We start from the raw sequence: 16,336 nt of genomic DNA on the forward strand, positions 1-16,336 counted from the left end.
GCAATTCAAGGTTAAACTAATTGTATGCATGTCACTCCTCATAGACAAGGGAAACTCAAGTTAGTTAATAGACCGAGACCAAAGGAAAGGCGAAACCTTTTCTTTGTGTCAAGGCCATAGGTCAATCATCCTCCCGTTCAGGTGAATGGATTATGACGAAGTTCAGCTACATAGAGTCTCGTGTTGAAGTTTAAATGATCTCACTCGAAGACACCAAGTGGACGAAAAAGGTTCAATCACACCCACGCAAGGCAAACGATGTGACAAGCTGTGAAAGCTTTATTGAAACTTGTGACTTAAAAGTAATATCATGAATTTTGGCATTCAGCACTTAAAAGTCGTTTCTCCTTACAAATGCTCTTTTCCAAAAGTCTTATGACTTGCTTTTTGCCCAAACATTGTATTTCCAGATCGGGATGAGGATGAGAATGTGTCAGACTTAATATTAGTAAGAGCCCGAAACGCGCCTTTTTCACTCGTGAAGAGTGCTGAGCCGTGATTTTGCATGCCAAGCATCCCCGAAATGCCAACTGACAATTTAATATAATGGATTCGTGAACATGTTAAATTGGGATGTCGTGAAATGACTGCTTCATTTGGGAGCTTACACATAGACGATGGGAACGCCCACGGAAACCTAGCTTGCGGATGAACCGCGCTTAGTATTTCTTTACCCATTTACCAGTGCTTGGGATGCATTCAGTTGGCTCTCTTTGGCAAGAAATGGCTCGTAACCAAATAGGTAGAACTACTCTCAAAGCTTTAAACGAAAATTGACAAATTTGCCTTCCAGGTTCACGCAGCGTTCGGGTTTTTTTTCCACGCGTCGTAGTTTTGCTGTGGACGGCTACGAAATAATAATAATAAAAAAAGTAAAACGCACGTGAAGGGCTCATTAAACTGGCGAGAAAAGCGACCGTCAAAAACCAAAAAGGTTTTAATTAGCAGTACGATGGTGCTGTACGTGCGTTTTACATTTTTGTACATTTCGTAGCCGCACAAAGTGCACAAAAACTGCGACCTTAAAAGCAACCGAGTTCCAGTAAGAACGTGAACCTCGCCGGCGAATTTTTCAATTTTCGTTTTAGGCTTCATGAGTAGCTCTCTAACTATATTCCGTTACCAGCTATTTCCACCAAACAGGGAAAACTGCTGTGTCAAGGGCTGTCAAATGGGTAAAGAAATTTCAAATTCGGTTTTCAAGCGGCACTCTCCTCGGCGAACCCTTAGTCGTTGCTTGATCTCCGTATTTCCCGTTACACGCGACCTGGATTTTCATTTACCACCACCAACTTTTTAGAGTTTGAAGAAAAACCATCTACGTGTGGAAAAATTTGAGTCCCCAAAGCACGAGTACGTATTAATAAATACTTGAATAAAAGGATCACAAAATATGTTCCAACCGTGACGATTCAGTGGTGCGTTCAAAATAACTTCGTTCGCGAAATTATAAAATAAAATACTGCGGTGCAAGATACCATCAGGTTGGGAAAATTGTTTGGCGTGTGGATCGTTTGGTAGCGATGTCGGTGGACTAAACAACTGAAATTTTTGCAAAGTTTTCGCATAAAAATAGTTTGATTCCTAAAGAAATGGAACAGTTTTGCTTTTACCCACCAACATGAATGCCTTGACGTCAAAGCATTGTTTCCAACGCAGACTGATACCTGAAAACTACGTTACAGCCTTCACGTTGACTGTCCACTGATTTCATGTTTTACATACATTGTTGAATACTACCTACTTTCAGCAAATCTAGTTTCTAAGCACATGCCTAAATAATCTATCATACTGTATATCCACATTCCTATAATGTTCAGTCATCTTTGCCATATTCGAGCTAGGAACGACTGGAACATCCCATAAATTCGCTGCAGTCCAAACTTTCGCGCAGTTCAGACGTTTTCCTGAGGGTTCCGCTCCACTGGAGGTGATCCTTCTGTTTTGATAACGATTCTCTCAGACTCATCATCATCGAGATAGTTATAAAATGGGCATTCACAGCAGAACAGGCACTTGAGTGGTGCTGGGATGGCACCGAAGCAGGCAGGGGGGAGTGGTATGAGGGGGCTTGTCGTAGCTTTGTAGGTGAGGTAGTTTTCATTCCTGTGAAACATAAAATAATGGATTCATAAGTTTACAATGAACATGTTTGTGGGTTTCAATAGCTTTTGAAGACAGCGCCACCAGAGCTCAACCTAATGCAGCTACCTTAGCTTGCCCAGTTTGGCCATATTTGTCTGAAATTTTGTCCTGGCATATTAATGCGAATAGGTTCCACTAAAAAGGGAACAGCTTCCTTTTCCAAATTCAAGTTGTTCTACTTTCTTCAGCTTCTTAGAACCATTCTAACTTTTACTACATTTTCTTGGAAATTTCTCTGCAAGTCACTAATAGAACAGGATCCTGTAAAATTAAGCCTAGGAATGGGTCCATCAAACCATGCATCCTAGGCTAAGATCTTTGTCAAGTATTGTAACATTGTAAGAGGAAAGTCCATTGCTGCCAGACAACACTTAGGACGTATAAATGCTTATGTAGGCTTTGGGAACCTGTCCCCAGGTCTTTATCAGTATTTAGCATCTTTGTGGTCAGCATACCGGTACATGTACATGTAGCAAATGTCCGATTGCTCAAAGAGGCCCTGCCGGTGGGGTTGGGTAGGGTCCCAATGTCACTTGTCAGATTTTAAAAATGTCAAGAACTGCGTAGATGTTTTGTCAAGACTTCACATTACTGTAACAAACTGAAGGGCAGTTGAGAGGTTAGTTGTCATTTGTTGCAAAGTCATTTCATGAGTTGACAATACTTCCTAGGCCATATCACTCGTCAGGATTTAACCTCACTGACAAGGTCTTCTCAAAGAATCAATCAGCATGCAGTTTTTCACTTTGGATCAGTTCAGCTGTGCAATAGTACTTACTTCTTGTGCTTCTTATCTGAACTCTTCTCCAGCAGAGGAATGCCACTCAAGAAGAGCAAGATACTGATGGTGAAGATCGGGCTCAACACTGCTGTCCACTGGCCACCAGTTAGTACACTTGAGCTTATGATAAAGATACCTATCCACAATGTTATTTCTCCAAAGTAGTTTGGATGTCTGCTTACTTTCCATAAACCTGCCATTAAAAAAGGCCTCTCAAATGAAGGAATGATCGTTGCAGTTGAGAATACAATATTACTAAAAATACAGAAAAGCCTGAAAAAGTGTATCAAGGTTTCTACCGGATTTAAAACAATGGCCTTTGAGGTGCTGATGCAATGCCCTACCAACTGAGCTATGAAGCCTTGCTGGGAGCAGACCAATAAATTATTGTGAGTTCATGTATATACCCGTGAAAGGAAAAAAAAGGACAAGTGAGTACGAATCAAAACACCCAATGCAGAATTCAAATTCAATGTTAATTGTTAAAGCTTGTCATACATGATTTGTAGACTTTTTCATGCAGCTAATAGAGAAAAATGGTTTAGGAGCCCAAAAAACCTGAATGGGATGAAAAACAAGGCCCTAAATTCAGATATGTTACAGTCGTGACACTGCAGTTTAATCATTTTTCTGCCTATTTATTGACACTTTCATAAGGCAATAAATGCTGTTCTCTGGGCTTATATGGCACAGAATCAAAAAAGCCTTTGAGCACTGTAATAGTTGCAAATTGTGCTCGTGTAATACAATAAAATAAAGTAAAGCCACTTGTTAGCTTTTAATTCAGTTCCTTTTCAATTAAGTTTTCATCTTTCCTGCAATAATTTGAGTTGAAAGATCAGAAATGTGCAGGTGCAGGTGCAGGGATCTTTAATCCCTAACATCTGAAAGTACCAAAACCAAGTCAAACATCTTTACAATCATCATGCCAATCACCGGTTTACATGTGTAGCCCTCAAAGGGAGACATTTTTGAGGACAATATTTCGAATATTCCAAAATCAGAACGCCTCCATAAATGGGACATAATATGTAATTCTTTTCACTAATATTTCAGAAGTACATTATCCTTCCAAAATGTTAATGAAAAGAACTATACCTTCACTTTGGTTATTTCAATTGGCAGTTTTCATTACCAGGTAACAGATACAACATAGATTTGTTTAGGTAATACTATTTGTTTTTCAGAATACTCATAATACTTCCCAAAAACGTGCCCAAGGTTTGTCTCCAGGTCTAAAATGCTGCCACCTCCACACTAACCTGCATCACAGAATTTTCCTTTATTCGCAGGGTTATTTCTAAAATTGAACTTCTGGAAGTCAGCAAAAGTCTCCGAGAGCAGCCCAGTGGCAAACATTATAACTCCTATGATGTCCTGCGGTGTCCATTTATTATCTGGGTCCAGCTTAGTGGCACTGCTCGGGGCATTGATGAAAATAACAGGTAGACTGACTGTGAATACCCAGAATGCCTGAAGATATCAAAGAAAAGGGTTACATTTCTGACATGGAAAAGTGAAGAATTGCAGGAACAAAGAATTTTGATATAATTATTTCCTTATTTCTTTAGAAGAAATAGTATTTACCAGTAATTTCATTTACTTAAAATTTTGTAATTCAAGTAAATGCTGATGTCATAGGTGCTGACAACGCAAACCTCTATGTGCTGGTATTCATGAATATAAGTCAAGCCTTGTTAAAATTATTAACTCCCTCCGTCACCCTCAACAAGATCTCGCTCACAAACATTGCTAAGAGTAAATAGTTCTGACCCTCCCATACTCCATAAAGTATGCAGGCCCATAGGCTACTGGGGGCCATTATTCACACTGTATAGAGGGGTGGGTGTAGAGTTTGAAGTGCATTATACTGATCAGCCCAAACACTCAAAATTCCCTCTGAGAGCATGAAGCCTCTCCTTCCAAGGTCTTGAGCCTTTGAAAAATAGTCCCCAGAACATTGTTATCAAGAGGGAAATATTTCATACAGAATTAATTTGTCTTTGTATGGTCATGTTACATTGAAGAAAGCTTTCTGTAACAGCACCATTTAATTACTTCCTCAATCCTGGCTGTACGCAAAATTGTTTGTCCAGAACACTACTATACTACCTACCTGGAAAGTCCAAAATCCAGCAAATTTTGCACAATTTTCTCTCTTGTCATCAAATCTCTTGTCTTCTCCTATCTTGATGATACGGTAAAGTAGATAGCCAGACAATCTCAAGCCCCAAACAACCACAAACACAGTTACCAAGATCTGACGCCAGTTGTATGTCTATAAGAAACAGTGTAAGAGAAAGTTACCATAGATTCATGGTACTGAAATAGAGAATAAGACAAGTTCATAAACTGGACCAAAATGGCTTACGGTAAGTGCAAGTCTGCAAATTATATGATCATAATTCATTTATGCAGATTACAAAAGTAGTAATGATAATGATGACAATGATAAAAACAATGCCAATAAAAATAATAATATTGGAACCTAGCTTGAAGGAAAAAGAAATTGTGGAAGGTCAAAACCAGTATAAAAAAAAATTTATACCTGGTCATTACTGTGGCTTTATAGACAGAGGAATACTATTTTGGATTGAACACCAGACATTGACTCAAGAAAATTCTAGGATTCAAAGACTGTCCCTCTGAGAAGTAGTTTGGGTCATAAGAAAAGTTAAGGATGCAGTACTGATCTTGTCCAAGTCAAGTGACTCTAAGCCAACTTGGTGCTTATGATTTCCGTTGCAGGAAGCAAGCATAATGTTAATTAGTGCATTGTGGGTTTCCCTCCAGTATTGCCTGATTTCAAGCCAAAAAGGACTAGGTACGATTCTGTAAATTATGGGATAAACAACTATTGATCCACATAGTCAGAAAGAGATCACTGAGATTCACAAAATCCCCAGGTTTGGTGTTAATCAGGCTAGTTTTGACTGAGATACAGCCATTTAAAAACGTCAAAATTAACAAAGAAATGTTTGGTCATCCGGACACAGCGTCCGGATGGCCATACATTTCCTTGTAAATTTCGACATTTTCAAATGGCTGTGTCTTGCTTACATGTGCATGTACTATTACGTCTATTTGCACCAAACTTGGGGATCTTGTAAAGCTTGGTCTGCACTTTATGACTATGTGGATCAATAGTTGCTAATCCCATAATTTACAGACGCATACCTAGTCCTTTTTGGCTTGAAATCAGGCGATTACATTGAGTCAGGAGTGTATGACTAGGAGCCTCCACCTTGAGCTTCTTTACTGGGTTTGGTCAACTCCTTCTGGAGCAGATTTATCTCTAGAACAGCCAGTGGGCAGTCTCCACTTGCTCCTGGCTAAAGAACCCCCAAAAGGATCCACAATATCAAAGGGTCTTGGAATGATATGGTTTCCTCTTCAGCTGCCCTAATAATTTTCTTTTTGTGATCTCATGTTGATCTCTGCAGCAACAAGGTATTTTAGAAAGAAAAGCAGTTCTAGGAATAACCCTACTATACCAGGAAAGGTTTGACTCCTAGATTTAGTGGAGACACAGACTCCTAATTTTGGATTCACTGTCAAGTGTCATATACATGAAGCTGTATGTTAAATATCACAGTACCAGCTAACTAGAGTTTGGTTAAGAGTAACTAAGTAAGATGTTTGGTCATAAACAGTACATTTTGTTTTCCATTAAACAGTTTTCCTTTTCATCAACTCCTTATTACCTCTGCCAAGAAGAAGGTAAGAATGGCCAGAACAACAAAGTTGGTACCACCAGCAAAATCTGTGACTTTGTCAAACTTGCAGGAGCAAGCCACGAGAAAGAATGAGAACTGCATGGCCACTGTCACTATGGCACAAATGGCGAGATTATTTGTGTCTTCTGAGAACACCAGCATGGTGGAGGAATTGGTGCCTTTACTGATATCTGATATAAACAAAACTGCATGTTACTTACTCAAAGTTCGAAGGTATTGGCAGCAAATTTATCCCCAGCTCAATATTTTAAGCTAACAAGTGTTGTGGATGCTATTCCCATCGTGTGGAGACTTCTTATAAAACAGTCACAAACAAATCAACATTTCTATCCATCAATCCTCGGAGATAAAGTATATATTGAATTGGATGAAACTGAAATCGATTTGTCCAAAGTAACATCAAAATTACTGTATAACCAATTTAAAACTAAAAAACAAACTCCTCCCTCTGCTCAAAAAAAGATGAAAAGCAAATATCCCCAACTTGTGGTTGATTGGAAAAAAATCTATTCTTTACCGTTTACCATCACAATAGAGACAAAAATCAGAGAGTTCCAATAAAGAATACTGAACGATATTGTATACACGAATGATAAGTTGTTCCATTTTAAAATGATTGAATCGCCTTTGTGCATGTTTTGTCAGAAAGAAGATGACTCCCTTGAGCGTTTACTCTTTCATTGTAATATAACAAAAAACTTTTGGCTTGCATTCTCATCTTGGATTAGTAAACAAAAACATATCTATGGAGATGTTAACACTAATTAATATTCTGTTTGGCGTATTTAATGACAATGAAGATTTTGCTATTTTGAATCACTTAATACTCATTGCTAAATCTTTTATTTATACACGTAAACTGAACAAAACTAACCCAACATTAAGAAGTTTCTTTGAAAAGATCAAATTAGTTCATCATATAGAGAGGAAAATTGCCAAAAGAAATGACAGGCTCCATAAACACTACAAAAAATGGAAAAAATCATTGCCTCTTTCTTAACTAAGCATCAATTTAACGTTTTGTCAGCATGTGTTTTGTACTTTTATTCATTAATTTTATTTATTTTGTCCTTTTGTTTTTGGCATATTTATTTATTTATTTAGTTAGTTAGTTATTGTAATGTTTAACTATTATTGTATTTCTTATTTATTTATTTATTTATTTATTTATTTGTTTAGTGTTTTTTTTTAGTGTTAGTGTGTCTGGTAAATATGCTTGTAACTGTAATTGTCAATGTAAATAATAAGGAAATAAAAAAAAATTGTTAAATTAAAAAAAAAAAATGTTACTTACTCACTTATCAAAATAATGTGATCAGAGATCACATTTCAATAATAAACTATATTAATTTATTGCATCTTTACGACACTATGCACGCTGTCATTGGCTAATTTTGATGGCTAAAGCTTAACTGAAGGCATGAGGTGTAAAACAATATCATAAACATCTTACTAATCTTGTTTGGGCTATACTGTAAGTTAAGGCACAGTACATGTAATTGTTTTTTCCCTTTCATTCATGACCGTCATGTTTCGAACTTGGGCTTTACATGTAAATTAAAAGGAAAAAATGTGGGCTGTAACTTACAGCATAGGCCCTCACACTTGGTTGGTATTCAACCCTAATGATTGTCCTGGGGTACATTGTCTAAAAACAGTTTGAAGTGAGCAGGATGATAGCAATAGTTCTAAGTTTAAAAAAGAATAAAAAATAAAAATTTTTCATTCCACTTTCTTGCAGATAACTGAATTAATAAGCAGTTCAACCTAACAATAGTGCTATATCAATTAAAGCAATTCAGAAAACAGTCCTAAGAAAATATGCACGCTGATTGGTTAAAAATCGTGTTTCTATAACTCAATAGAAACACAGAACTAGCGTGAGCTGTTGACGTAATCATGGCCCAAGCAAAGAGAAGTTTCATTTTGTTAATCATAGTTAACAAGTTGTTTTCCTTTTTTCGTCACGGTGTTTTCTAAAAGAAATAGAAAACATGTTCTCTGTGTTACTATTGAGTAATAGAAACACTTGTGAAAGTTTGGGAGAACTCGAAAAAGCCGTGGAAACACTTGCCTGTGGCTCACATTCCCACAGCATTTCTCTTTCTCCCAAACTTCCACTCATGTTTCTATAACTCGAAAGAAACACGGTACATGTTTTCGATTTCTTAAGCTACTTAAACGGACGGATAAATAAATACATAAGTTTCCATTTAATAGCATCATTCCTCTCAAAATAGATTTGGATTGTATTGTCTGAGAATGTTTCCATTTGGCACAAGTACATGTAGCTTGCAAACTTTCTCAATTGTCCTGGATAGAATTTGAAGAGATCAATGCAACTGTGACTGTCCAATCATAAGCATGGTCCCTGTTGCCTAAGGAGGGTTTCTATGTGATCTTCTCAGTCGCTTGGACCTATTTTGAAATGACACAGATGATCATTATGATCAAATTGAAAACAGGTTTAAAAGGCACATACATATTACATCAGCATTCTAAGGCTACCTGTATATTAATTACAGCCTTTAGAATGCTGAAATCGAGAAAATAAAGATCTTTCATTTATTGTGTCTAGCTCCTCAGTAGTCATATTGAGACTCTGAGATCCTGCACATTTTTCACCGAATAAAAGGCACTTGGAGAGTTGTCACATATCTGATATTTCGTTTTTAAAATCCTGACCCATCTCCTGTCAGTATCTGCTTATAGCTGATATTACAGTTGAGCCTGCGGTCAAATATTCTTTTGTTCAATTAAAAGGCATATACAAACGAGGCGAATGGGGCAATACAAAGCAGAATTGATCCTTTCGCCTCGTTTGCACGTCAAACCGCTGATGACTGTAATAACAGCTATTGCAGCCATGCAAACCTTGCCGGTATTGATCTTTACAAAGATTTCCAACCTTTGCCTTGTGCTGACTGTCTCTACTACATATTAATGTTAGTTTTCTTAGGTCCCAATATATCTTGGATAAAAATATAAATACTCACAGCCGCATTCCTAGGTGATTGACTTATGACAAAGGTAGGGCTGGTGTTAGTCAACTAACAATCTTATTTTTTGGTTGATCAAATTACCTCTGCCCTTTTCAGGGCTTCAAATTGACTATTTGCAGCCAGTTGCAAGAGATGAAAATGGCAGGAACTTTCCATCACCGGTACATGTAAATAAGAGCGAAAAATAACCTCGGTGGGCTCGCATGGTACGGCATAGCGGCCATGACGTAACATCATGCAAACCACGAATGCACGATAAGCAATGGATATCCATCGCTTATCCTACATACGTGGTTTGCATGATGTTACGTCACACAAATCTATTCCCAAAATTGGAGAATTCACCCACATTTGCAATACCTTTTAAAAACTGTTCATTTTCTGGAAAACTCGACGTGCAGAGCCACGCACAAACAAGCCCAAGTCCGTGAAAAGTCTTTTTAAAAGCCAGTTACTAGCGATTCTTTCATCTTAATAAAATTCGATGTTTACGTAACGAAAAGTTCCGATACATAGTATTTTTCTCAAGGCGTCCATATTCGTGGCACGATTCGGAGTGCAGTTGATACAAAGGTATCACTGCTAGAGTCAAGCATACATGTAAAAAGTTCTGGAACCAAAATTAACGGATTCGTCACGAATACGGTAACACTCAAGTCGAATTGCAGATATTGTCTTACCTGAAATTTAGAGAAAACTGGAACAGTCTGTTATGGACTACAACCGTGCACAACAGTACGGGAAAACGCTCAAGAGCTTCTTCTGAGTAAGATCTCGTCGTTAGGCTGTCCAAGTCTTTATGATCGATGTCCAGCACTTTGATCGATATAAACACTCACTTTGTCAAGAGCTCTTCGCACGTAAGTATTCAGTTTTACGCCCAAACTTATTAACCGCGCGGCCATGGGCCGAGCGCGGTTCATGGTTTACCCGTGGTTTTTTTTTTTTCGACTTCGGTGCGAGCAGACCCAAGCTTCCACTCGGCCAAATTTTGAGTCACGCAACCTGTGATGTTTACTCGCCAAAAGCTGTTGAAACAATAAATCTCATCTTTCGCGGGAATAAATTAAAAACCCAGCGCTCGTCAAAAATTATATTTTTTCACCAGAAATTTAGCTCGGAACATATACATATTTATATTTGTTTGAATCGTCGATGAAATGACCTTTTCCGGATATTTTTTCCTTCGAGGTCAACCGAAACCTCAGATTACAAAATCACGCCGAACCCACATGTTGCAAAAAGAATCTCTTCAAAACCCTGACTTCGAAGCGATATAACACTTCAGCGTTAATAGCTACCACACATCGGCAGGCGGTAAATCTATTCCTTAACAATCCAACTTTATCGTGTTAAAATTTCAGCGAAATCGAACAAAACCAGAATTAATTAGAATTTTTTTGTGACCTCACTTCCCAGACTTGTCCTAACAAAGGAAGCAACGGTCGCTCATAGCAACCGAAAAACACGAACATAACAAAGCCGACGTTTCGGCCAAAAAACTCCACAATTATCGCCTGAGAGTTTAAACTGGAATGGGAACATCTTTTTCGAACGTTTTTCAACTGATTTAGACGAAAGACTGGCCTCGGCGGGCTACAAAAACGACAAAGAGAAAAAACAGAACAAGACAGCAGAACAAGCCGATAATATTTCATCGCGTGGCTTTCGACACGAAAACGAAAATACAGCTTACTTCTGGATAAATTCAGCCTTAGAAGCCAGCAACCGGTCCCAAATTACTTTCTGTATCCTTACAAATGTCCTGATTTCCATCTCCGAAAGATTTTGCCCCAATTTTGAGCAAATAAACATTTCGCCGGCGGCGACCGCCATTACGGTGGCTTGCATACTAAATTAGCTAACTTAACAAAATTCTCCCGAGCGGGGGGGGATACGACAAATTTGGTGAGAATCAAAAGTAACGCCAATTTTCTGTCACGTTTTCAATCTGTGGTCACTGGAGTGACCAAAATCGATACATCGGTCGGGATAGAGTTTTATTATTAAATTATATGACTTGTGTGACTACTTTGCTAGCCCTTTACTCGTGGAAAACACCAATTAAATTTAATCATGACTTTTAAGAAAGAAAGCTGTTGTTAATAGTGTTATTATTGTGTCGTTGATATCGTTCATGCCCATACATATCCCGAAGAAAGTTCTAGATTAAGACCATTAAGTCATCGGAGATTTGTCAAAGGCTACCACTGATGGTGCATTAATACAGTTTGTGTTGATCAAGTGATGTGATGTCTACAGTAAGAAAAGAATCATCAATGACTGCTTTGGAATGTGTACTGCGTTCCGACGGTAGTGCTAAGCGAACAGTTAAATTTTAAAAGCGCGGTTATAAGATCTAACAGATCTTCTTGTTATAACATAGCCTTAGCGAAGCGCGCGTTCTGATTGGCTAATACGCTCGACCCATTTGCCCGTAAATGTGTTTACAAAACTTGTTTTAGTTCCCAATCTTCCCGCGAGTATCACATCATTGATTCCCGTGATACTCACGTGCACGGAAACACCTGTTGTAGACATAAAATGGCCGTGACATTTATCAATCCTTCCTTGGATCCCCGGATCACCGTTTACTGTTCATACATGTATGTGGGCCAAGAGTTTTCCAAAAGAGTGCTTCTACAACCTTTCAAGAGGAGTCTACATGATTAAACCGGCTTCGGGGAAAACAATGGTCAGTAATACAAAGAACATCGAAGTATGTGACCGTCACGCTCGACACAGATGAGGAACGTATAAATGTACCTTGTATACAAACCTACAGCTGGAAGGAAAAGCTGGCAGTTTTAATGCTACCTAGGTTTCAAGGAACGCTACACAGGACTAAAACTATAATCTTGAGGCCAGGTAAGAAATTTACGTGAATTTATCGGAGCACTTTACGAAGGCGAGTATGTCAGTTACTCAATGGAATATTTTCAAAATTTCCTGCGCCTTTCTACTACCCCCTGAGGTCAAATATATTTGTACTAGGCATGGGTGGCCCAATCGTGAGACGAAAAAGAAAAAAGAAAACGCCGGCGAAAACTAGACTCGGCTTGCTGGCCCGAGTAATAATCAATTCATTAATGTAATCTTAAAGGATAGGCTTCACTTGGTTCGACTGCAATACAGTCAGTATAAGAAAGTTTGATAACAAAAAAGCCCATATTACTCATGATACAAGAAAATAAGTTATCTATTAATATTAGCCCGAAAACATCGGCCTGTGTCAATAAAAATGGGAAAGAAAAGAACGATTTTAACACAGGGGAATTTTCAGCGAAGTTTTCTATAAAATCGAAATGATTAAATTGCATATATAGAACATCATTTTCAGCACTTCTGTATAAGACCAGTGACACGCAAAGCGAAAAACAGATAGAAACATTTAACATTCTTTCTTTCAAACACCTATTTTTTTTTAAACATTAACTTCCTCTAAAATTTTTAGAGAGACGAATCGCAACCACGTGCAGGTGCAAATTTTACAAATTGACCAATCACATGCAGTTTTGAGAAGGAGTGCCCCCCCCCCCCAATTATTACTTATTTTCCATCCAAAGTCATAAAAGCGCGGTAGGTCACACGAGTTTACATTTTATTTGAGGCTCCTTGAGGTTACATGATGCTTAGAAGTTAGTATCGTGGAGCGGTTTGCTCATCTCTTGGGTTCGTGTTCTCGTCTTGCAGAAGTTGTTCGCAGTTCAATCGTCGAGCAGCGCGGCAGATTCCTCTCTTAAACCCGTTTACCTTTCCTTTGTTACAGGCCTGTAAAAAGAAAAGATAAGTATCGTTAAGAAGACGGGCGAAACTCTACTGGAAGCTTGCTGAGATAAATTAAAACCAAGAATTTTGTAACAATGAAGCGCTTTGATCGCTCTCTACAAGCAAAATAGCTTTTATTTGATTTTATTCTTAACCACAAGGCTAAGCCCTTAACAACACACACACACACACAAAAAAAACAACAATAACCCAAAAATCAAGTGCATAGATAATTTTGCAAAAGCAAGGTCAAGCTCTTAAATTAATAACTACACTCACAGGCAATGGGCTCTCGCCGAAACAGCTAGGAGCCACTCCAGAACTTTCTTCTATCATAAGAAAAACGACGCTAAAGAGGAAAAGAAAAGCAATGGCCATTACTTTGTCCATCTTGGTCACCTTCAGTAAGCTGAACGAGTCAGTTTGACGCTTTGTAAAAGTGCAAGCCGCTTCTTAAGGAACTGTTTTATAACGTCAGCTTTGAAAACAAATTAAGTCAAATAACTTATGTAGTTATTGTAACAAACTGATCATTAAGGGAATTGATGTATAAGGAAATTCTTCCAACTGATAACAAAAGAAATGTATGAACACCAGAAGGAGAAGATATACGCACTTGTATGCCAGAATATGAATAAGCCGACATGTGCCCCATTGTTGTGCTTGTTCACCTATTGGCGCTCAATATCAAAATATGCCGACAGGTTTTGAAAAACAATACCAAATTTGGTTCTCAGATATGGATTAAAAAAAGACCACCTGTAATATACGTCTAGAGGCTGGGCTCAGTTGTACGAGTTTCCTCTACTAGATATCGGTTAAAAAACAACATGACACCAAGAAGACGAGTTTTTTACTAATAGTAGCCCAAAAACATCTGCCTGATATCTTTGAGAAAAACGAGAGCAATTAGAGAGACGAGAACAATTTTAATATCGTGAAACAGTTTTGTTTTTTTATTGCTTAAATCTTCCTGTTTTTTTTTTTTTTCCAGTCAAAACACAAGGAGGTTCTCAATGGGGTGGTGCCTTTTACAGCAAACGGTGAATAATTTGGCATTTTAACGGCTGACGCTTAATTTACCTTCCTTACAGTTAACAGAATTCTTAAAAATTAACAACCACTATTTTACAAAGTCAACATTTTTTTTATTGTTTTAAAAAGTTGAAAATTTATTTTGATTACTGTAAAACGTGTTTAAGGCGGCCTAGGATGCCAAATTATTGACTGATATCTTACTACTATAGTAATAGATTTATATGCCTGTGAAGAAATAACAAACGTGCTGTATGGCCTTTGCTGCTTTAAATTGCAAAAAAAAAGAAAACAGTGTTTAGCCTACGACTGAATTTTTTGCCCGTTTAAAGGGTTAACCCCATCGCGACCGTCCAAAAGATAGCTATGTACAAAAAGGCCGGCTGCACAACACTAGTTGTATTCACATTACAGGACAAGAACGGTAACCTGTCCGATGAGTTTTGCGTCCTATTGGAAATTCGTGATGCAAAATACTCATTTAAACTTGCTCTAAAAATTTAAATAAGGACGGGTTAGAGGCGCCAAGTTGCAATAACAAAGTGCTTCGCTTTTGTCTGGAGCCCTGGTCTTAGTGTAAATTTCGACATGTTTCTGGTCTAGCAGGGACCAGAATTCGTCGACGCAGACGAATGCGAAGATGCAGGTAAATTTGAACGAGTTTCCCGCAAAACCCGTCCAGTCTGAGTTGTCATAAGCGAGAAACTGATCTTGGACAATTCACTACTATCATGATTCTCTCGGCAACGTTGTTGGCGTACATGTACTTTAGTCTTTCTAGTATATTGTTTCATTGGTTAGTGAATTTTTATAATTCAAAGGTCCTAACCACAAACATTTTACCCACAGGGTTTTTAAACTGGGACGTAACGCGTAAAACAGTCAAGGAGAGCCGTTTGCTGTGTCAACTGTTTTGACATATAACACAACAACTGCCGAGCTGTTGTGTTTGTTCACCTGTCTTGTATGACAGTGTTTGAGAGGGATAACAATAAGCCTGGTTGATAAGACTTGCAAGAGAGCATGTCGCACGTCGAACTTTCTTCTACGAGAATGTAAAGTCGATCTAAAATCTACCATGTGCCTCAAACGATGCCCAGATAAAAATGACCAATTTTTAGACTGGTAGTTTAAAAACAGAAGCGGCTAATATTACGCAACCGCAGTGTTTTGTCTAAGATGAAAAACTTCTTTTTTGTCTACAGCTACAACAGATGACAATATTTCTGTTTACAAAGAGTTAAACACAGGTTATTTTTCGGCTCTCTAGTAATTGAGCATCAACCTAAAATAAGATGTCAAATGGTACGTGCTACTTGACCATTTTTATTTTACGTTTTACTTATTATTATTATAATATTATATTGATTATGGTTAAGCTAGCTTTTGTAATGAAGGGATTATTTAACAATCGAACCTGCATGTTCCAAGCTTTAAAAATTATTCTGTCTTTGTTCTCTCTTTGTTTTGAGAATTTGTTAAGTGATCAATCCAATATTCCTCAATGCAACAATTTGCGGTTTTATTTTCTCTTCTTATGATTGCTTGATACTCGTATTGTAAAAGGGAATTGGGTCGTGAGCACTCGTCAGTAAAGAATGGTTAAGCTAGCTTCTGTACTGATCCAAAATCTCTTATAACTTAAAATAAAACAGAAAAATAATATGCAGTCTTTGCAGTGATGTTTATAGAGTTCCATGTGGTTCCATATTTTCTTTTGTTAATTCCTTATTTAAAAAAAAAAGAAAACAAAAAACTACCGGTCACCATCTGACTGCGCCCAAAAAAATCGTTATAGTCTGTCGAATTATATTACAGTATTTAAATTTTACCGCAGGTTTTTTTCGTCGGTACTAGAATTTAAATTT

General features: G+C 37.8%; 1 protein-coding gene and 2 long non-coding RNA genes across 4 annotated transcripts; 1 reads left to right on the forward strand and 2 right to left on the reverse strand.

The window, feature by feature from the left end:
- Nucleotides 1–261: 261 nt before the first annotated feature.
- On the reverse strand, nucleotides 262–12,019 carry LOC110061093 (uncharacterized). 2 transcript variants are annotated; one of them, XM_089291687.1, is made up of 7 exons: nucleotides 10,346–12,019; nucleotides 7,538–9,081; nucleotides 6,631–6,833; nucleotides 5,043–5,204; nucleotides 4,189–4,399; nucleotides 2,924–3,119; nucleotides 262–2,106 (listed from the first exon to the last, which is right to left on the reverse strand). In XM_089291687.1, exons 2-7 carry the CDS (start codon nucleotides 7,542–7,544, stop codon nucleotides 1,896–1,898), a joined length of 990 nt encoding a protein of 329 aa, XP_089147813.1. In that variant the 5' UTR covers nucleotides 7,545–9,081; nucleotides 10,346–12,019; the 3' UTR covers nucleotides 262–1,895. The 2 variants fall into 2 exon arrangements, with proteins under 2 accessions (XP_089147813.1, XP_020623580.1); XM_020767921.2 differs by lacking the exon at nucleotides 7,538–9,081 and having other exon boundaries at nucleotides 10,346–12,017.
- Nucleotides 12,020–12,190: 171 nt separating this feature from the next.
- Nucleotides 12,191–16,133, forward strand: LOC149110317 (uncharacterized). Its single transcript, XR_016207888.1, has 2 exons — nucleotides 12,191–12,533; nucleotides 15,318–16,133. It is a non-coding gene; the product is annotated as an uncharacterized LOC149110317 (long non-coding RNA).
- Nucleotides 13,250–13,934, reverse strand: LOC110043292 (uncharacterized). The gene is made up of 2 exons (XR_002295987.2): nucleotides 13,713–13,934; nucleotides 13,250–13,436 (listed from the first exon to the last, which is right to left on the reverse strand). It is a non-coding gene; the product is annotated as an uncharacterized LOC110043292 (long non-coding RNA).
- Nucleotides 16,134–16,336: the final 203 nt, after the last annotated feature.

The sequence above is a fragment of the Orbicella faveolata genome, unplaced genomic scaffold (genome assembly GCF_042242905.1).
Source record: "Orbicella faveolata isolate gen_17 unplaced genomic scaffold, um_ofav_v1 contig_24, whole genome shotgun sequence".
Classification (NCBI taxonomy): domain Eukaryota; kingdom Metazoa; phylum Cnidaria; class Anthozoa; order Scleractinia; family Merulinidae; genus Orbicella; species Orbicella faveolata.

Coding starts and splice junctions, on each gene's coding strand:
- LOC110061093 (XM_089291687.1), bottom strand. Junction 5,205..6,630: donor TTACCTTCTTCTTGGCAGAG/GTAATAAGGAGT, acceptor TGTTTCTTATAG/ACATACAACTGGCGTCAGAT. Junction 3,120..4,188: donor AGGAAAATTCTGTGATGCAG/GTTAGTGTGGAG, acceptor TTTTAATGGCAG/GTTTATGGAAAGTAAGCAGA.